General features: G+C 27.7%; 1 protein-coding gene across 1 annotated transcript in view; it reads right to left on the reverse strand.

Moving 5' to 3' along the window:
- LOC129752853 (cell adhesion molecule Dscam2) overlaps window positions 1-21,966 on the reverse strand; it is a 507,703-nt gene that overhangs the window by 100,722 nt on the left and 385,015 nt on the right. Inside the window, exon 6 of the mRNA XM_055748639.1 lies at window positions 12,132-12,580. Coding sequence (XP_055604614.1) covers window positions 12,132-12,580 — 449 coding nt within the window. The remainder of the gene's footprint in view (window positions 1-12,131; window positions 12,581-21,966) is intronic.

Consider the following 21,966-nt stretch of genomic DNA (forward strand, 5'->3'; position numbering starts at 1 on the left):
TATTATTATTATTATTATTATTATTATTATTATTATTATTATTATTATTATTATATTATTATTATTATTATTATTATTATTATTATTATTATTATTATTATTATTATTATTATTATTATTATTATATTATTATTATTATTATTATTATTATTATTATTATTATTATTATTATTATTATTATTATTATTATTATTATATTATTATTATTATTATTATTATTATTATTATTATTATTATTATTATTATTATTATTATTATTATTATTATTATTATTATTATTATTATTATTATTATTATTATTATTATTATTATTATTATTATTATTATTATTATTATTATTATTATTATTATTATTATTATTATTATTATTATTATTATTATTATTATTATTATTATTATTATTATTATTATTATTATTATTATTATTATTATTATTATTATTATTATTATTATTATTATTATTATTATTATTATTATTATTATTATTATTATTATTATTATTATTATTATTATTATTATTATTATTATTATTATTATTATTATTATTATTATTATTATTATTATTATTATTATTATTATTATTATTATTATTATTATTATTATTATTATTATTATTATTATTATTATTATTATTATTATTATTATTATTATTATTATTATTATTATTATTATTATTATTATTATTATTATTATTATTATTATTATTATTATTATTATTATTATTATTATTATTATTATTATTATTATTATTATTATTATTATTATTATTATTATTATTATTATTATTATTATTATTATTATTATTATTATTATTATTATTATTATTATTATTATTATTATTATTATTATTATTATTTATTATTATTATTATTATTATTATTATTATTATTATTATTATTATTATTATTATTATTATTATTATTATTATTATTATTATTATTATTATTATTATTATTATTATTATTATTATTATTATTATTATTATTATTATTATTATTATTATTATTATTATTATTATTATTATTATTATTATTATTATTATTATTATTATTATTATTATTATTATTATTATTATTATTATTATTATTATTATTATTATTATTATTATTATTATTATTATTATTATTATTATTATTATTATTATTATTATTATTATTATTATTATTATTATTATTATTATTATTATTATTATTATTATTATTATTATTATTATTATTATTATTATTATTATTATTATTATTATTATTATTATTATTATTATTATTATTAGTATTATTATTATTATTATTATTATTATTATTATTATTATTATTATTATTATTATTATTATTATTATTATTATTATTATTATTATTATTATTATTATTATTATTATTATTATTATTATTATTATTATTATTATTATTATTATTATTATTATTATTATTATTATTATTATTATTATTATTATTATTATTATTATTATTATTATTATTATTTTTATTATTATTATTATTATTATTATTATTATTATTATTATTATTATTATTATTATTATTATTATTATTATTATTATTATTATTATTATTATTATTATTATTATTATTATTATTATTATTATTATTATTATTATTATTATTATTATTATTATTATTATTATTATTATTATTATTATTATTATTATTATTATTATTATTATTATTATTATTATTATTATTATTATTATTATTATTATTATTATTATTATTATTATTATATTATTATTATTATTATTATTATTATTATTATTATTATTATTATTATTATTATTATTATTATTATTATTATTATTATTATTATTATTATTATTATTATTATTATTATTATTATTATTATTATTATTATTATTATTATTATTATTATTATTATTATTATTATTATTATTATTATTATTATTATTATTATTATTATTATTATTATTATTATTATTATTATTATTATTATTATTATTATTATTATTATTATTATTATTATTATTATTATTATTATTATTATTATTATTATTATTATTATTATTATTATTATTATTATTATTATTATTATTATTATTATTATTATTATTATTATTATTATTATTATTATTATTATTATTATTATTATTATTATTATTATTATTATTATTATTATTATTATTATTATTATTATTATTATTATTATTATTATTATTATTATTATTATTATTATTATTATTATTATTATTATTATTATTATTATTATTATTATTATTATTATTATTATTATTATTATTATTATTATTATTATTATTATTATTATTATTATTATTATTATTATTATTATTATTATTATTATTATTATTATTATTATTATTATTATTATTATTATTATTATTATTATTATTATTATTATTATTATTATTATTATTATTATTATTATTATTATTATTATTATTATTATTATTATTATTATTATTATTATTATTATTATTATTATTATTATTATTATTATTATTATTATTATTATTATTATTATTATTATTATTATTATTATTATTATTATTATTATTATTATTATTATTATTATTATTATTATTATTATTATTATTATTATTATTATTATTATTATTATTATTATTATTATTATTATTATTATTATTATTATTATTATTATTATTATTATTATTATTATTATTATTATTATTATTATTATTATTATTATTATTATTATTATTATTATTATTATTATTATTATTATTATTATTATTATTATTATTATTATTATTATTATTATTATTATTATTATTATTATTATTATTATTATTATTATTATTATTATTATTATTATTATTATTATTATTATTATTATTATTATTATTATTATTATTATTATTATTATTATTATTATTATTATTATTATTATTATTATTATTATTATTATTATTATTATTATTATTATTATTATTATTATTATTATTATTATTATTATTATTATTATTATTATTATTATTATTATTATTATTATTATTATTATTATTATTATTATTATTATTATTATTATTATTATTATTATTATTATTATTATTATTATTATTATTATTATTATTATTATTATTATTATTATTATTATTATTATTATTATTATTATTATTATTATTATTATTATTATTATTATTATTATTATTATTATTATTATTATTATTATTATTATTATTATTATTATTATTATTATTATTATTATTATTATTATTATTATTATTATTATTATTATTATTATTATTATTATTATTATTATTATTATTATTATTATTATTATTATTATTATTATTATTATTATTATTATTATTATTATTATTATTATTATTATTATTATTATTATTATTATTATTATTATTATTATTATTATTATTATTATTATTATTATTATTATTATTATTATTATTATTATTATTATTATTATTATTATTATTATTATTATTATTATTATTATTATTATTATTATTATTATTATTATTATTATTATTATTATTATTATTATTATTATTATTATTATTATTATTATTATTATTATTATTATTATTATTATTATTATTATTATTATTATTATTATTATTATTATTATTATTATTATTATTATTATTATTATTATTATTATTATTATTATTATTATTATTATTATTATTATTATTATTATTATTATTATTATTATTATTATTATTATTATTATTATTATTATTATTATTATTATTATTATTATTATTATTATTATTATTATTATTATTATTATTATTATTATTATTATTATTATTATTATTATTATTATTATTATTATTATTATTATTATTATTATTATTATTATTATTATTATTATTATTATTATTATTATTATTATTATTATTATTATTATTATTATTATTATTATTATTATTATTATTATTATTATTATTATTATTATTATTATTATTATTATTATTATTATTATTATTATTATTATTATTATTATTATTATTATTATTATTATTATTATTATTATTATTATTATTATTATTATTATTATTATTATTATTATTATTATTATTATTATTATTATTATTATTATTATTATTATTATTATTATTATTATTATTATTATTATTATTATTATTATTATTATTATTATTATTATTATTATTATTATTATTATTATTATTATTATTATTATTATTATTATTATTATTATTATTATTATTATTATTATTATTATTATTATTATTATTATTATTATTATTATTATTATTATTATTATTATTATTATTATTATTATTATTATTATTATTATTATTATTATTATTATTATTATTATTATTATTATTATTATTATTATTATTATTATTATTATTATTATTATTATTATTATTATTATTATTATTATTATTATTATTATTATTATTATTATTATTATTATTATTATTATTATTATTATTATTATTATTATTATTATTATTATTATTATTATTATTATTATTATTATTATTATTATTATTATTATTATTATTATTATTATTATTATTATTATTATTATTATTATTATTATTATTATTATTATTATTATTATTATTATTATTATTATTATTATTATTATTATTATTATTATTATTATTATTATTATTATTATTATTATTATTATTATTATTATTATTATTATTATTATTATTATTATTATTATTATTATTATTATTATTATTATTATTATTATTATTATTATTATTATTATTATTATTATTATTATTATTATTATTATTATTATTATTATTATTATTATTATTATTATTATTATTATTATTATTATTATTATTATTATTATTATTATTATTATTATTATTATTATTATTATTATTATTATTATTATTATTATTATTATTATTATTATTATTATTATTATTATTATTATTATTATTATTATTATTATTATTATTATTATTATTATTATTATTATTATTATTATTATTATTATTATTATTATTATTATTATTATTATTATTATTATTATTATTATTATTATTATTATTATTATTATTATTATTATTATTATTATTATTATTATTATTATTATTATTATTATTATTATTATTATTATTATTATTATTATTATTATTATTATTATTATTATTATTATTATTATTATTATTATTATTATTATTATTATTATTATTATTATTATTATTATTATTATTATTATTATTATTATTATTATTATTATTATTATTATTATTATTATTATTATTATTATTATTATTATTATTATTATTATTATTATTATTATTATTATTATTATTATTATTATTATTATTATTATTATTATTATTATTATTATTATTATTATTATTATTATTATTATTATTATTATTATTATTATTATTATTATTATTATTATTATTATTATTATTATTATTATTATTATTATTATTATTATTATTATTATTATTATTATTATTATTATTATTATTATTATTATTATTATTATTATTATTATTATTATTATTATTATTATTATTATTATTATTATTATTATTATTATTATTATTATTATTATTATTATTATTATTATTATTATTATTATTATTATTATTATTATTATTATTATTATTATTATTATTATTATTATTATTATTATTATTATTATTATTATTATTATTATTATTATTATTATTATTATTATTATTATTATTATTATTATTATTATTATTATTATTATTATTATTATTATTCGAATGATAACTTCAGGGTTATTTCTGATTGAATGCTTCTTAAATCCGGAAAGCAGTCCAGGTTAAGCTTTTTGAGCGATTCTGCCCAAAATTTGATTTTTCTCTTGATAGTCGCGATTTTGCCGTTTCAATCGAAGATTGGGATTCCTTTACCTTGTATTGAAAGACTGAAGTCATTCTTAATTCAAACAGGCGAGACAAGGTTTTTCTACGAGATTACCAGCGATTCTCGGTATGAAGTAGTAACGTGAAATGTTGGCTAACCATCTCTTCGCACAACGCCTTGAATTATCCTGAATTTTCCGGTTGAGCCTTAATGAAGTTGATTATTTTTATGCTTTCGTCCAAGATTTCCTTCAAAAATTATGATAGTTTCTTCATAGCGAATGCATGTCGATGAAGGATGAAATAACTACTACCGCAACTTTTGGTCTTTTCTTTGATCTTGGCAACGACTCCAGCAGTTTTTCCAACTATAGCTTTCGCACCTTCCATAAATACATCAATGCAATTTCCCCAGGGAATATTGTTGTCCGTAACATAATCATCAATTATTTAACTTGAAAATTTCAGCCCCCGACGTGGAAGTTGGCAACGGTTTGCAAAGAAACAAATCTTCTTCGAAACATTCAGAACCTTGATAGCGAACAAATATCATCAGAATTGCTAGACGAATGTCAAATTTTGAAAGTCGAATTTTGAAGTTCTCAATCGCTTTCAACATCTTCACTGCCGTTGGAAGCATAATTGTCACATGTTACAAAAAGGCAAAGCGAGAAAAACGCGATCAAAGTATCACAAAAACACTTTGCTGTCATCGCACAGTTTCAATGCCGTGGATCTTTAAAGTATACTCCTAACATATGAGCCTCGATCAATTTTTTTCGAAAATGAACGTTTTTTTCAATGAAAATCGTTGTGTGACATTTATGCCGCGAAATTCTATGAAAAGTCGAAAAATGGACGCATATTTGTCACACCACGAACATTTACCCAGTAGTTGTTTGGTTTGGCATTTCGTGTGTGGCTCTTGTGTTTTATTTGTGAATGGAAGCTTAAATTGAAAAAAAATCAGGTCTGAATCGGATTATTTGATAATTTACACTAGCTGGAGTCAAACATGAATTCTTTAACGGGTTCGATCAAATAAACGGCACGGGGGAGCAATTTGCGGCAGCTCAATCACTTTACAGGAAGCAACATTTCTTCAACTAATGTCAGCTGAAAACGTCGCAACCGCGAGAGAAGCGTTACCTGAATAGGACAATCAATCCGTTTGCAGTGAATAAGGTCTTGGGACAAGTTTCGGATGAAGTAACTCTGGTGGAATAGTTCGTAAACAAGAAGAAACAGACATCTCCGTTTTTTTTGCTAGGTGTGTCAAAATCAAAAACTCAAAGCAAACCCAAAAAGAAATGGTCTGCTTAAACTACCGTCAATCACATATGACCATCTTGGACAATGGATGGATACGGTGGAACTGTCACACGGCGCCGGAAGCATAACAATTTGACTGATGTTGTGAAGCGGGTTACGTTTACATGCTGTTTCAAGCGCCAGCAACGAACCCGAAGCAGTTTGCAGAGTTTTTCTTGCACATGCTGGGTTTCCGCGAAAACAGTGACCCCTCTCCCTCTTTACAACTCCGTGATCCCCTCCCGACTATCTAGGACACGTGTGCCAAGTTTGGTGAAAATCTATTAAGACGTTTCGAAGATATAATACGTTCATTTCTTTAGTGTGACTAATATTTTTCGACAAAGAATATCAGTAATACGTATCAAATTATGACGATTGGCATCAAAAACTCAAAAACGTCGAAATGTCACATTGGACAATTATGCGTCCAACGGCGTTCAGCCATGTCACAAATTCGCCGAGAAACCGTGTTGTCAGACATGGGAATCGAATTTACCAATTCCACTGTTTTATTATCAACTATGATACAGACGACTTCTTGAATACAAGGTTTGATTAGGTTTTCAGCAATAGTATGCGCTTCCCCAGCTTTTCCAATCGGTAGCTCGCCAAGTACGGCGCAAGAACGACCTTTTCATTGAGTGTTTTGTACACTCAGTCCTACAACACAATCTTGTTCGATCAAAGCAGTGCATTTTGACAATCCACCATTCTTTGCCAACATCGCTGCAGGGATTCAGCCGCCAGTAAAAACAAAGTAAACAAAATTTATTCGTTCGTACTATATGCCCTGTGAATATTTTTCTCATGTTTCGATAAAAATGAAACGATAAAAAAAATATCAGAGTTTTTCAAAGTTGGTTTATGACATTCGTTGCGTACGTCGCGGAGCACTTTCAAAAGCTTCGCGGAGCACCAAGTGCTCCGCGGAGCACGATCTGAAAACCCATGCTCTAATGAATTATCACACATTTTTTCCATCAGAGAATTGCAGCACATACAGGGTGACAAAAAAGTCCTGTCACACTTTTTTGGGGTCGCCTGTAGCCTACACGTTGCATCTCTCTGGTGCCATCTATATGTCAAATGAAAGGGCTAACTTCGCTGCCCAAAGTGGCAGAGTTTCGTTTTTGTGCAGTTTGTTTACATTGAGTTGTGAGCTATGGCAGAGTTTAGAGCAGCTGTTATCGCTGAATATGTGAAAGGGTTCAAACCCGGACACATATTCAAACATCTAAAACCGCTCGGAATTAACCGGAAATTCTTGTACCGGACCATAAATCGGTACCTAGAGACCGGAGGCATCGAGGACAAGGCACGATCTGGACGACCAAGGTCTGTGAGAACTCCAAGGCTAATAAAGATTATTCGAGACCGGATTAGACGGAATCCCGCCCAATCTGCACGGAAGCTGGCGAGGAACCTCAAAATGAACCGAGAATCAATCCGCCTGCTTCTGCGCAAGGATTTAAAACGTACACCGTACAAAAAACAGGTGGTTCATGGGGTTACCAAAGCTACAATGGACAAGAGGTACCAACGGTCGCGGGAGTTGCTCGGTTGGCGCGCAGATGACGAGATCATTTTTTCGGACGAGAAGCTGTTCGTTTTGGAGCAAACAGTCAATCGTCAAAATGATCGAGTTTGGCTTGTGAGCCTCCAGCAAGCTCCTGCGGACAAGCTGAACGTTTCCCGGTTTCAAAATAAGACGTCAGTGATGGTTTGGGGAGCCATTTGCAAGAGAGGTGAACTGCCTCTTATTTTTATCGATAAAGGGATCAAAATCAACGCAGCGGACTACTTGGACACGGTTTTGAAGAAAAACGTTCTGCCTCAAGCTGAACTATTGTTTGCAGACAATTACTACTGCTTCCAGCAAGATGGTGCCCCATCCCACACCGCAATGGTTGTTCAGGCGTGGTGTGAGGAGAATTTGACAGATTTCATTCCAAAGAATGAATGGCCTCCGTCGTCTCCGTATCTGAATCCACCGGATTATTTCGTGTGAGGATATATGATGTCGAAGCTCAACGACTATAAATTAACAAATTTGGAGCAATTCGAGCGAGTTATCAGGAAAATCTGGGACGAGATGCCGATGGAGCACGTGCGCGCCGCCTGCGACGACTTGCCGAGACGTCTGAAGCTGGTTAGATCAGAGAAAGGTGGTGTAATTCCAAGATACCGTCTGTGAAGTATCTTTATGAGTTACTGAATAAAGCTATGAAAGCCAGATTCTGATTTTCTTCTTATTCTTTGAAATATTGAGATTTGCGTGTGTGACCGGACTTTTTTGTCACCCTGTAAAGGGTGATACGGTCACAAATTGGTCAATATCAACTTGATCTTTCAATTTTGCATTTAAAAAACTTGAACACCCCTCATTTTGAAGGTGTGTGTGTGTAGAATGTTGCTCCTGTTTTGATTTTGGAATTCACTCTTCAGTTGTCAAAATGCCGTCCAAGGCAGAAGAGCAGCGTATCAAAATTTTGCTCGCGCATCGCGAAAATCCGAGTTACTTGCACGCAAAGCTGGCATAATTGCTGAAAGTTGCTAAATCAACCGTTACAAATGTAATTAAAGTGTTTGGGGAACATTTGTCGACAGCCAGGAAGTCTGGATCGGGGGGAAATCGAAAACCGGAAGCCGCTGAGATGACAAAGAGAGTTGCCGGTAGTTTCAAGCCAAACCCTAACCTCTCTCTCCGAGATGCCGCAAATAAGCTAGGTGTATTGTCTACAACCGTGCATCGAGCCAAAAAACGAGCCGGACTATCGACTTACAAGAAGGTAAAGGGTGTTAAATAAAAAATGAGAATGTTTTCAATACCTTTCAGTAACTCAAATGAAGAGCGTAAAATTTTCTTTTTCCAAGAAAATTGCTCTTTGGGCTCCCTAGAAACAGTAGGCGTGTTTGGTTTTGCTAGTTTGAATTTAGTCAAAGCAAAGATGGCTTCGAAACAGCACGTGCTCCGCGAACGCATTGTACGGTTGTACGAAACGCATTTTCAGCAAGGAAAAAAGTTCACGGTGGCACATTTTAAGGAAGAAAATGTACCTGTCAGTACGGTATATCGTATCCTGGGTTCCCTGAACGTAGAGCGGAAGGTCGGAAGTCGTCCAGTGACGATAATGACGAAGCAGAGGAAGACATCGTTAAAGAAGCTGTTTGACAACAAGGACTCAACCAGCCTGCGTGACGCCGGTCGGAAATATGGCTGCTCCCACTTATTGATCCATCGTACTCTCAAGATGGAAGGAATCGTCTGCAGGAAGAAGACGAGGTCGCCGGGCTACACGGAGGAGCAGATTGAGAAGGTTATATCACAGTGTCGGTGGATGACCAAAAAACACCGCGGGACGTCATTCGTTCTGGCTGGCTGGCGTACCTTGAGGAGAAAAAGATACCGTTCGTGCCGAAAGATCGTAACCTAACAAACTTGCCCCAGTGCCACCCAATAGAGGATTTCTTTGGCTCACTCAGTGCCCTAGTGTATAAAAACAATTGGAGGGCCAAGGACACGAAGCAACTGACTACAAGAATCCGGAATTGTATCCGGAAATTGGACGTTCTTGTGAGAGCATCGCGACAAAGTTGCGTCGAACATCAGACCACGGCCCTTACTCAAACATTCACTGACATTTTTTTTTGAAGAAACAACTTTAGGTTAATAATAAAAAATACTGAAATCGATGAAAAAAAAACTATTTTTTATATGTGATTGAAAAAATTCTCAATTTTTTATTTAACACCCGTTAGTCACTACAAATCGCGATGATAAACAAAATACGACGGCCAAAGCGCGAACCCGGAGGCTGTACACGACGATGCTGACGAAATTTGACTGCGTGGTAATGGACGACGAAACCTACGTCAAAGCCGACTACAAGCAGCTTCCGGTACAGGAGTTTTATAGCTCAGTTGGCAAGTCAGTTGCTTCCTGAGCCGATGTCCGTGGGTTCGAGCCCAAGAGTAAACATCGAACACACAGTTGTACCGGATAAGTTTTTTCAATGACTTGTCCGCCAACTGCATCTTTGATAAAAGTCGCGAATGACATAAAGATGTTAAAACGACTATAATCGAAACAAAAAAAAAAGCTAAATGGAAGCATCTTTTCTCTCGAGAAATGACCAGGTTAAATTACCAACACATTTAACGACTAAACCTTTTAAAATTATAAAGTTCTTTGAAAGATTCTGATAAAAACGTCATTCGACTGCTGGACAAGTTCGATAAATTCTGTGATTGAACTCATTGGAATAAAATTTTGAATTCAATGTTTTTACTTACTGAATTAACGACAAGAAATGGAAAAGATCATCAGTCAAAACTCAAGATGATAAAATTTCTAAATTTCACCAACATTACGGAACGTTTATACAAATTTCAATATTTGAATATTTTTTTGATTGTTATGATGAAACCAATATTTTAACAAATTATATGTGAAAAAAAAACAAAATACTTAGCTTTAATGTTTGCCAGAGACCAAAGGACATAAACTCCGAACTTTTCTTCCCCGCTTAGTCTGAACGGTCGACAGCAATCAAGATGTTTAACACCTTCTGGATCACGCTCTGGTCGTCCGATGATTTAAATCGAGCTTGAAAACTTTTTCTTCTCACATTTCATAACTATTACGTAAACGAAATTTTTTTTTTGTTTTGTCTTGAAAATTTTCCAGCCGAAAAACAAAACAACCGTCACCCCCGGCCACAGCCTACCATTCTAATCTATAACTATAATGTGGTTCAATTTCAGATATACAGTTTTTTTTTACTCAAAGGTCCCAAAAGCACCGTTTTCACCAGTAACTAATGAACCAAATAATCAAACTTTTATGGATGGATTCTTTCAGTAGTGTAAACAATGTTTACTATTTTTTTATAAACTACTACTTGATTTTTTAATTCATTAAAAAAAAAAGTCAGAAAAATCTTTCAATACTGTATAGGGTCAAAAAGTGTAAAAAGTGTATCATCATACTCACCGCCCAACTGCAGCTCGGCGGAAGCTTGGAACGAATCTCCTTCTTGCCGCCGCACCACGCACTGGTACATGCCCTTGTCCTCTCGGGTCACTCCCGTCACCTGGAGGGTATCGCCAACTCGGCCCGAACTAGGCAACTGGCGACCATCCTTGAACCACGTAATGTGCTGGGGTCCCGCGCTCATTCCGTTGGTCGTAACAAGACAACGGAACTCAGCCGTACCACCCATATGAACACTTAGCACGTTTGGAGATATCTCAACATGGATTGGCGTGGACACCGTGAGGCGTAGATCTGCACTGGCCTCGCCGCCCGCATTAGAGGCGGAACATTTATACACACCACCGTCCTCCCCAGTTACCGCTTCGATGGCCAGAACCGGGCCCAACAGTCTTATCCGCGGCCCGGATGACACAGGAATCGGTTCCGGTCCGTTGTGGGTGTACCATCTGTGAAAGGAGGAAATCAAGAGAAATGCAGACCCATCAATGAAAGTCAGGCAAATGGAAAATGAATTTGAATCTTCAATCAATGATGAGATGGGGCAGTGAAAAGCACAAATCCGTCTTCGTTTGTGTGCCTGCTGATCAGGATGTTGGATGAAATCAATTTCCGCTTTTTGACTCCTCAAAAGGAATGGTGAACCAGTGATTAAACAAATATTCAAAGATGGATATAGTGTTCGCTTAAAGTTGCCTTAAAGGGCTTTATATTTTTGGTTAAAAACTACTGTTTGAATTGTTTAAGTGTTTTACGTTCGGCATATCAATGGTATTTTTCCATTTTTTTTTGTTTGAATTCGCAGTACTAAACGGTTTTGATCATAATTGGATGTTAGAATTGTACAAATTGATGACCAACAATAACTCAAAGGTTATAAATTCTCCCAGGAAATGGAATTGTTCACTAAAATTTCATACCTAATTATGAAAAAAGTTTTATGCGTTAAATTTGGTTTTTCCAGATAATGCACGTTCAATTTTCTAATGATCTCGTGTCAAAAATTGGAAATTGAAATTGTTTTTTAATTTAAGTGAGATTGAGAAGTTGAGTGAGATTTGTGATATTGAAAATGTTTACAATTGTACCGAAATCCAAGCGGGAAGTTGCTCCATATTTTGACAGGATTGGTTCAGGATGGTCTGAATGGAAAATAGTTCGAAGCTAAGTATCATTCTATTTATCTGTTTGAACTCTGATCAAATGAGTTATTTCTTTTGATAGTTTTCTGTTCATCGTAGATGGAGTAATGGGTTTTGGTCTGGGTTTTGTCTCTGGCGGGGTCTTATTTGTGTGTGTCTGTCTGTCTGTGTGCGTGTGTGTTTTATTAAAATTTAACCTCTCACCATCCACATAAACAAATAATTAAATTAGACAACGGTCCTGGCCATGTTTTTGGTTTCTCTAAAACGAGAATATTGGAGAGAATTACCAACACGACCCACCGACGGATAGCCGAAAAATTACACATCAAAATGCGAGAGAATCGAGCGGTAAACATCCAACAGGATACCAAAGGTATCTCAAGTGTCTACAACGGTCTGTGGAAAAAGCTACGAGAAAAAGACGACGCGGAAGTCAGGCGGAAAACAGTAGTAGCGTCGACAGTTAGCGGCAGCAGCAGCAACAACAGTGACTGCGAAAATTAAAATTTGATTGCCCCAGCAGGCGTATAATAGCTTTAGTGTAAGAAGATATTTTTTAAATTTTTAATTGATAAGTTAATTTTTTATTTTTTATTTTTTATTTTTTTTTCCGTTATTTAAACAGTTCTGAAGATGGTTGAAAATTTTAAATAAAGTAAACCGAAACGTAAACTAAATGGAAGTTATTTTTAAAATCACCGAGAAAAATCAACCGAAAATCGAGAAGATAAACAAATAACAAAAAGTCTAAACTGCACAGGTTGATTGTTATATTTTTAAACCTATAGTTATACCATATTGTCCAATGCGTGATGCAATTAGGGAAATAAATTTACTTCAAACACGCTTTGGAGTACAATAAAATATTTTTAAGAATGAAATGAAAAAGTTGTTACAACATTTCAGATTATTAAGTGAACATACCGAGTTGAAAAATGTACATTAATCTTTAGACGATTTCTGGAAGAACACATAAAAATCTATTTAATTTACACTCCCTGTCGAACCGTTTCACAGCCCAGATTAACAAAAATTAATAATGATTTGTAGCCTTGATTGTGACCTTGTTTGAGACATTGTAGATTTTAAAATAGCGAATGAAGCGAAAAGAAAAATTCGTGTTTAAAGTAAAAATTGGAAGACTGTAAATTAAGAGATTTCAGAATATTACATTGGTAATGTAAACTTTAATTATTTCCAAATCCTATGCTTTCTTGGTTAATTTTATCTGAGAATAATACACATTAAGTTTTTTGTTTAGGATGAATTAAATTCCATCAGTTATTTTACTTTTGATTCGACTCATCAGTTTGTGTAAATAGGAATTTAATAAACAAAAGAAACATTTAAAGTTGGATAAAGACCTTAGATGAAGTAGATATTCTATAACAAAGTTCTTACAAGTTGTTTGTTGAATAATAGCCAACAAAAATGATGAACCTGTACTACCGAATCAAATTTTTTTTATAAAATCAGAAGGAACGTAGGTTAATATAAAATAGTTTGCCATTGTTTGATTTTTACACTAGTCAAAAGTGGCTCCTGATCATATCCCTCCACCGATCCTCAAAAAATAATTATTTGCTAGGATGCAGAGGTAACCTCGGTCCTAAAGCACAAATTTGTTCTTTTATCCCTTTCTCTCTTTTTCAAGTTCTGTCTATTGACTACTAAAGCTTAGTTCTTTTAGAAATGGGACACTTTCTTTTGCTAATAGTTCGTTTACTAGTTATCGGAAATTAAAAATTTTGGCAGCATTTTGTTGCCTGTAAAAAGTACTTTCCGAACTATTTTTTTCAAAATTAAAAAATTACGCGTTTTTGAGATATTTACGATGCAAGAGAAAATGGAAATAATAATTTTGCACAGTTTCATTAAAAATGCATCATAATCAAAATTATAGCTGACAAAACCGTTGATTATTCGAAGAATTACTGTATGTGAGTGGTGGAAAAGTATGCAAATACTATTTAAAATGTCCACAAAGTTCAAATCAAGAATTGGAGGAAATCATAAGATCGGCAACTTCGGCTAAGGGTCATCAGGGAAGTCAAGTCTCATATCAGCATTTTTATTTTCAATAAGCGAAAAACTAAGAGTAGATCGCTGAAATTTCCAATTTTTATATTTCTCCGATAAGCTCAAAGTGTTGCCCGGTAATGAGTCATTCAAACCACACCTCAAACAATAAAGTTTTGCTGGATCCAGAGCTCGTAAGCTGTATGGCCGGTTCCGAGGCTATGGGACAGATGATTTCTGATGAACGATAAAACTTATGAAATACCCTTTTTTAAACAAATTCCAACGTTTGAATCCTAAACCATGTCTGCTCGTGGCAAGGTCCCGAGTATATTAAAGTATGTATTTGCTGGTTATTTTGTATAAAATTTTATAATTTGCCAAAATTCTGCTCCTTTGGAAAGAAATAACAATATTCAAATCCAAAACTATGGTTTTCGCTTTTTTTAAAAGCCTAAAAAGAGTAATCTTTTATGTAACCTTCGCAAACTACAATCTATACTAACCGATTATACTTTAAGTTTAATCTTTTGATGGTTTTACTTCGTTATTGCCAGATTTTGCCAGCAGAAATTCCATTAAAAGAGCTCAAAAAGTGGCTCAAAAATAATCAAATTAATTAATTTCGAAACATCTGTATCCACTAAATTGCCCTCAAATTCTTTTAAAAGAAAAGTATTGGTCCGAAAAGTAGCAGAAATTGAAGGAAGAGGATGTAGACACCTAAAATACAGATTAGACGAAATATTAGTTTGAAAAACTGATCAATATCATGACTGAAAAAAGTGTGCGCTAGCCGATGGGAGGTACCAAGAATAAAGTAGAATTTATTCTTACAAAAAACGATAAATAATTTTTTTCAAATTTTTTCATGAATTATCATAAGATTACCTTCATTTCCTTCATAGAAAGTTTTAAGATCAAACGAAAGGTTTTTGAGATACACGCATTCGTAACTGTCCCATTTCTAAAAGAACTAAGCTTTAGGACGTGGCCTGCGTCGTTATTGATGTTTAAAGAGAGAGCATCAGTTCTGTTCATTGTGAATGTGCTGTCAATCCCAGACACCATTCTTTTGACCTCTGGACAAAATTGATGGCCTCGGTCAATCACGGAGTAGCAACCATTGGCGATGTGGAATTCGTTCTACTGAGCCACGCCTACGATCATGGAATTCGAAATGCCGTTGTTTTTAAAAGATTTCCATCATTTAAAAAAACATCAACTAAGTTTACGAAGCTTATTAAATTATATCGAACTTAAATATTCTGCAGGTTTTATTTCGAGTTCAATGATTTAGGGTGGATCTGAGTAGTCAATCAAGCTAAGCTAAGCTAAGCTATAATGCACGTTCAATTTTCTAATCTCCCATTTCAATTCCTCGACGGCTATCAATGCTGTGAAATCAGCCTTCAACTTATAACTCTGAATTTAAATAATTTGGTTTTCTCTCTCCTAAAATATGAAAATGGTTCTTCAAAGCTGGATTTTATGAAAATCGTTTCATTTGTTTTCCGCACTCAGACTAGGGCCGTAGGAAGAACCGACATGGAGGGGGTGGAATGGGGTTTGGTAACTGATTTTCACCTATGATTTTTGCCCAACAATGCACGGATACAAAAAAAAAAAAACAAATTATGTTTCTAACTATATGATTATTCATTTTTTAAATACTTTTACATTAAAAGTTTTCGTAATAAAACGTGTCTTCAGAAAATTGGTCCTGAACCATAAAGGTGAGCTAAATTTGTTTTCTTCGACGGTTAAAATCTTTGAATTCGTTTCAGAGTCTGATAGTGAGCATCAAAAAAGTTTTTTTATAGAAAACTTTCTATTGCTTAGCAAAACTTATTCTTTACTCAAATCATATAAGCCTTATCTTTAACTTTTTTACAAATTCAAAGATTCTTAACTTTGATAAAATAAATCAAATTTTCAACAAAAAAAGAGATACAAATTTTTCGGATCTAATTTTTTTGATGCAAATTTGAATCAAATAAATTATTTTAGTTAGAAATTTGGCTAAAAAACATCAATATTAACACAATGCGGACAAAATACAAAATATCTCATTTTTCGCTTGCCGTTAGTATCCTCTAAAAGCATAATTTAAATGTTATGAATCTAATAATGAAACTTCATTCTAAAAAACTTAACACAAATTATCAACTCGAATATTTTAAATTTACGGAGTTTTATCTTTTGGTTCCTGAAATATGGTGTCTGCCCAAGCAACCAAAAGTCACATATTTATTTGAATAAAGGCATTGAAAGTTACATATTGGCTGACAAAGAGAATCAACTGCCCAATTTCCTTTAGTGAACTTTATGTACTCATTACTAAACTTGAAAGTTGCAAAAGTGATCAATATGTACGTTGTACGTGACTTGTTTTGCACAATTCCCATGAGTGAACTATATGTACACATTAATGAACTTGAAAGTGACTTATATGTACGTTGTACGGGACTTAAGTCACATAAAGGGCACAAAAGTGCTCAAAACGGGATTTGGTAAGTCACATAAAGTGCATTGAGGTGTTTTCAAAATCAAAACACCACTTCGAGTTTTAGTTTCATTTAGAACAACATCAAGGCGTGGTCTTGTGGTAACATGTTCGATTCTCACCACGAAGGTCGGGGTTTGATCCCCAAGCCAGGCAAGTTTTTTTTCCAATAAGTTATTTGGTAATTGAGTGACCATTCTGATGCGATATATGAAGGAAATGATGGAAAGAAGCAATTAAGCAATTTGTCGAGTTTGAAATCCGGCGCGTGGCATCATGGCGGCTCTACGTACAGAACATAGTAAATAATCAAGAGAAGGTGAAATGAACTGATGCAAAGGGTGCAGTTGAGATAGAGAGAGATTTTTTGTTCATTTTACGATTTTTGGATGCTGAACTAAAAGGCCACTGGAAGCTGAATAGAAGATCATCAAGACTTGGAACTTGGAACTTGAAAGTATCAATTTAAACTTAAATTTTGAGCTGCATTAAACGTACTTCATATCAATGATGGAGCTGGGTAAGCGTTTTTGTACCTGTTTTATGGGACTTTTGAATGCTTGGGTGACGGCTTAGATTTTTTCGCGGCACTTAATGTGTTATAATGTCGAAGAATGCATCGGAAAATATAGAATCTTGTGCCGATTTTGTAGGTGAAGAACAGGTACACGTTTCTTTAACAGCAAATATTTTTCATAAAGAATCAATTCCATAATGATGTATGATTTTTTTAAAATTAAATTAGGGTAAACTTAGAAAATAAACTCAAATTCTACATTTTAGTTGTGATTTTCAGCTGAATTGTGTGTAAAAACAAATTTTGATCGAAAATTTAAAATCTAGAAATTGAATTGACAAGCAACCTTAAGTTCATGTTCTCTTGAATTTCTCAACAATTTATGTTGATTATAAAATTGATTTACAAGCTATACCTTTTTCTGAATTTTGAATTTGCATACTGAATCGGAATTTTTAACTTGAATTGAAAAGTTGAGCTTTGAATCCGTATCCGAATTTCTATACGATTTCTGAAATGTGCAAAAAATATAAGATCTCCGAATCTTAATTCCAGATCGGAATTCCATGAGCCAAGTTTTAGAGCCCTCATTCATGGATCTATTTTTAATAATAGATCCATGAAAGAGGGCTAATCTAATCTAATCTAATAATAATAATCTAACTAAAATATAATTATCTAATTAATGAATCTGCAATTTCGAAGCTTTAAAAGTTTAAATTTTGCGTAAAAATTAAGTTGAAGAACTTTTGATTTGAATATAATACTTTTTTTTGATTTTTCATTAATTTTTTTCATGCATTTAATCTCGAAAAACATGATTAAAATTTAATATGAAATGCAAAACCAAACCAGAATTTCAAAGCAGTTTTTCATTTCTAATTTATTCTGATAATTCGAACTAAAAATCAAGAAAACTGAACTGGATACAGAAGCCGAAATACGAAAATAGAAATACAATTTTGGCTATGGGAATTGTGGAATCAGATCCTCCAAAATGAGTTAATTTATTTAAAAATTTAATATTCAGACCTGAATTTCTATGAACAAGTGAAATTTTTTTGAAAGGTGAAGCAGAATTTTGAGGGTTTGGCATTAGTTTTTCGTCTAGATTGTTACTCTTGAATAAGCTTACTCTATTATCATAATTTGATTCTGAAAATTACGAGCGTAGAGTAGAATACCTCGCTTAGCCTAACTTCAGAAATATCGCAATTTTTTTACTCCCACGAAAATGCTTCTAGTTCATCTACGGGTTCAAGTATCATTCTAATTTTTGGAGCATAGAAATTTGAAGACGGCGAGTTGCTAAATTTTCCCAGAAAGATATGGTAAAAATAAGAAAAGGCTCTCCACTATATTCGCAACGGGCGAGTAGTATTTTTTTCATCCTAAATGTAGGCTCATTATTTCTTGCAAAAACCTCTTGCTTGTGTCCCGTGCTAGAAAGGAAAGACACGCTAAAAATTTTGCTGTCACATTTTTAATTATTGCTGTCCCTTTTCTTAGGTGGGAGGAGTTCAAAACTATTACTAAAACTGAGAGGAAGAATGACAAAGCAGGTTTAAATCCTCTATAAATAAACATAATGGAATAAAATAGAATTACTAAAACCTTACCCCAGTCTAAAAGCTTGACTGTACCAAATTTCAAGCTGATCGGTTAAGCGGTTTAGATTTGGATAAGGTGCATACAAACAAACAAACGAACAAAAAAAAAAACATATAAAATCCAACTCATCTTTATATATTCCGAAACTTTCGTGTAGTTTTAAAACGTTTCAAATGTTAAACCACTAATTTAAAACCATTTGTTTTGTGCTGAAAAATTCGTCAAAAGATAACAAAAAACTTTTTTCTACGGGAAAAAAAATTTCGTTAACATTTTTTTCCACCATTTAAAAAAAATGCATAATTACGGGGCATAAGAACTTGATTTTCAGCACTACTTTTCCAAAGTTTTAAAACATATTAAAACTGTTCCATCTGTATGTTTATAAAAATTTTGTTTAAATTGTTTCACAAATAACTGAGATATTTCAACTTATACGAAAAGTAAACTAGGTATGTACACTATGGAATGGATCAAAGAAACTCTCTACGCAATTCTCAAAACCGAACGCTGGATTTGGTTTTCACGGACGAGTCTATCTCAATAAGCTCGGTCACTGAGGCCATCGATGCCGTTGTTCCGATTGACACGTACCATCCTCCGTTCAATTTTGATATCTCTTTTCCGAACCCTATCGTTTTTTAAGAGGCGTTCGCAGCTTCAATCGCGCAGCTTCAATCGCAGCTCGCAACTTCAATCGCGCAGATTTTGACACAATGAATCGAGTCCTTTCTGAAATCGATTGTACGGACGTTGATATTGCCGTGAGAGTCTTTTGCTCAATTTTGGATGATGTTTTTAACAACTCGGTACCCTTGGTGCGACCTCCTCTTCGACCTCCCTGGAGTAATGGACGTCTAAAGCGGTTAAAACAGTAACGTTCTAAATTACTGAGAAAGTTCACTAGCTCCAGATGCCCTTTCACTAAAATGAATTTGAACGTTGCTACAAGAAAATATCGTAGTTATAACCGTTTTTGCTACCGACGTTATGTTGCTCGTAAGCAAAGAGAGCTTCGCCGCAATCCGAAAAAGTTCTGGAAATTTGTCAACTCAAAACGGAAAGAATCCGGTCTGCCTGCGGTACTCCAACTAAATGATAGAATTGCCACGTCTTCTGCCGAAAAATGTAACCTCTTCGCGATGCACTTCTCCAGTGTTTTCTCTGATCTATCGCCAACTGCTGATCAAACTTTCGCAGCCGTCACACGGTTACCCATAGATGTGTTGAATCTGGATGTTTTTCTATAAGCGAGGAAATGGTTCTTGAAGCCATTGGTAAACTGAAGCTACATCAACTACATCAGCCGGACAGGATGGATTTCCGGCGTGCGTTCTTAAGAAGTGTCGTACTCTTTTAGTCAGTGATTGAAATCCTCAACCATTTTCTCATCAGAGGCATTCAAAATACACACTTTGAGGCCTCGTATAGTAATACAGGAGACGATACATATACATTCATTCAAACCTCCCCCCATGAGGAGGATCTGCTCCGAGAGACACTATCCGTTCGCTGCTCAGAACGAACTCTCTCAACGTTCGGTCGCTACATGATGCATGAAGTAGACGAGGCACACATACTCATTTACGTTATTGAATTTGATGGACTCAAGCCGATAGCTGTCGTTGAGGAAAACATCTTCAACCTCGCCGCAAAGGTTGAGGCAACAACGACAACAACCGAACTTATTGCATTGCATAGGCCCGCAACGTATGGAGCAAGGAGAGGGGAGGAAAAGAAACGAAAAAACTAGCTGCCTGCGTGCGGTTGCTATGCAATAATAGCAATAGCAGAAAAACCTCGGGTATTCGATCCAGGCACAAACGAGGAGACTCGGGTTTGCTCTGCCTTTTGAATTCGGTTCCCTCAAGAATGTAACGGGAGATGAGTGAGAGCCATTCGTTTGGTTTTTTGGATTCGCTGCCTCGAATGTATATTGCTTCTTGAAAGCGGGCCATGTGAGAGCGTATGCATCATCGGTTTTGTCGTTTTCGCTGCCTCAAAGCAACCTTTGCTTCCGAGTAAAGCGTTGAGCGA

The sequence above is a fragment of the Uranotaenia lowii genome, chromosome 3 (assembly GCF_029784155.1).
Source record: "Uranotaenia lowii strain MFRU-FL chromosome 3, ASM2978415v1, whole genome shotgun sequence".
NCBI lineage: Eukaryota > Metazoa > Arthropoda > Insecta > Diptera > Culicidae > Uranotaenia > Uranotaenia lowii.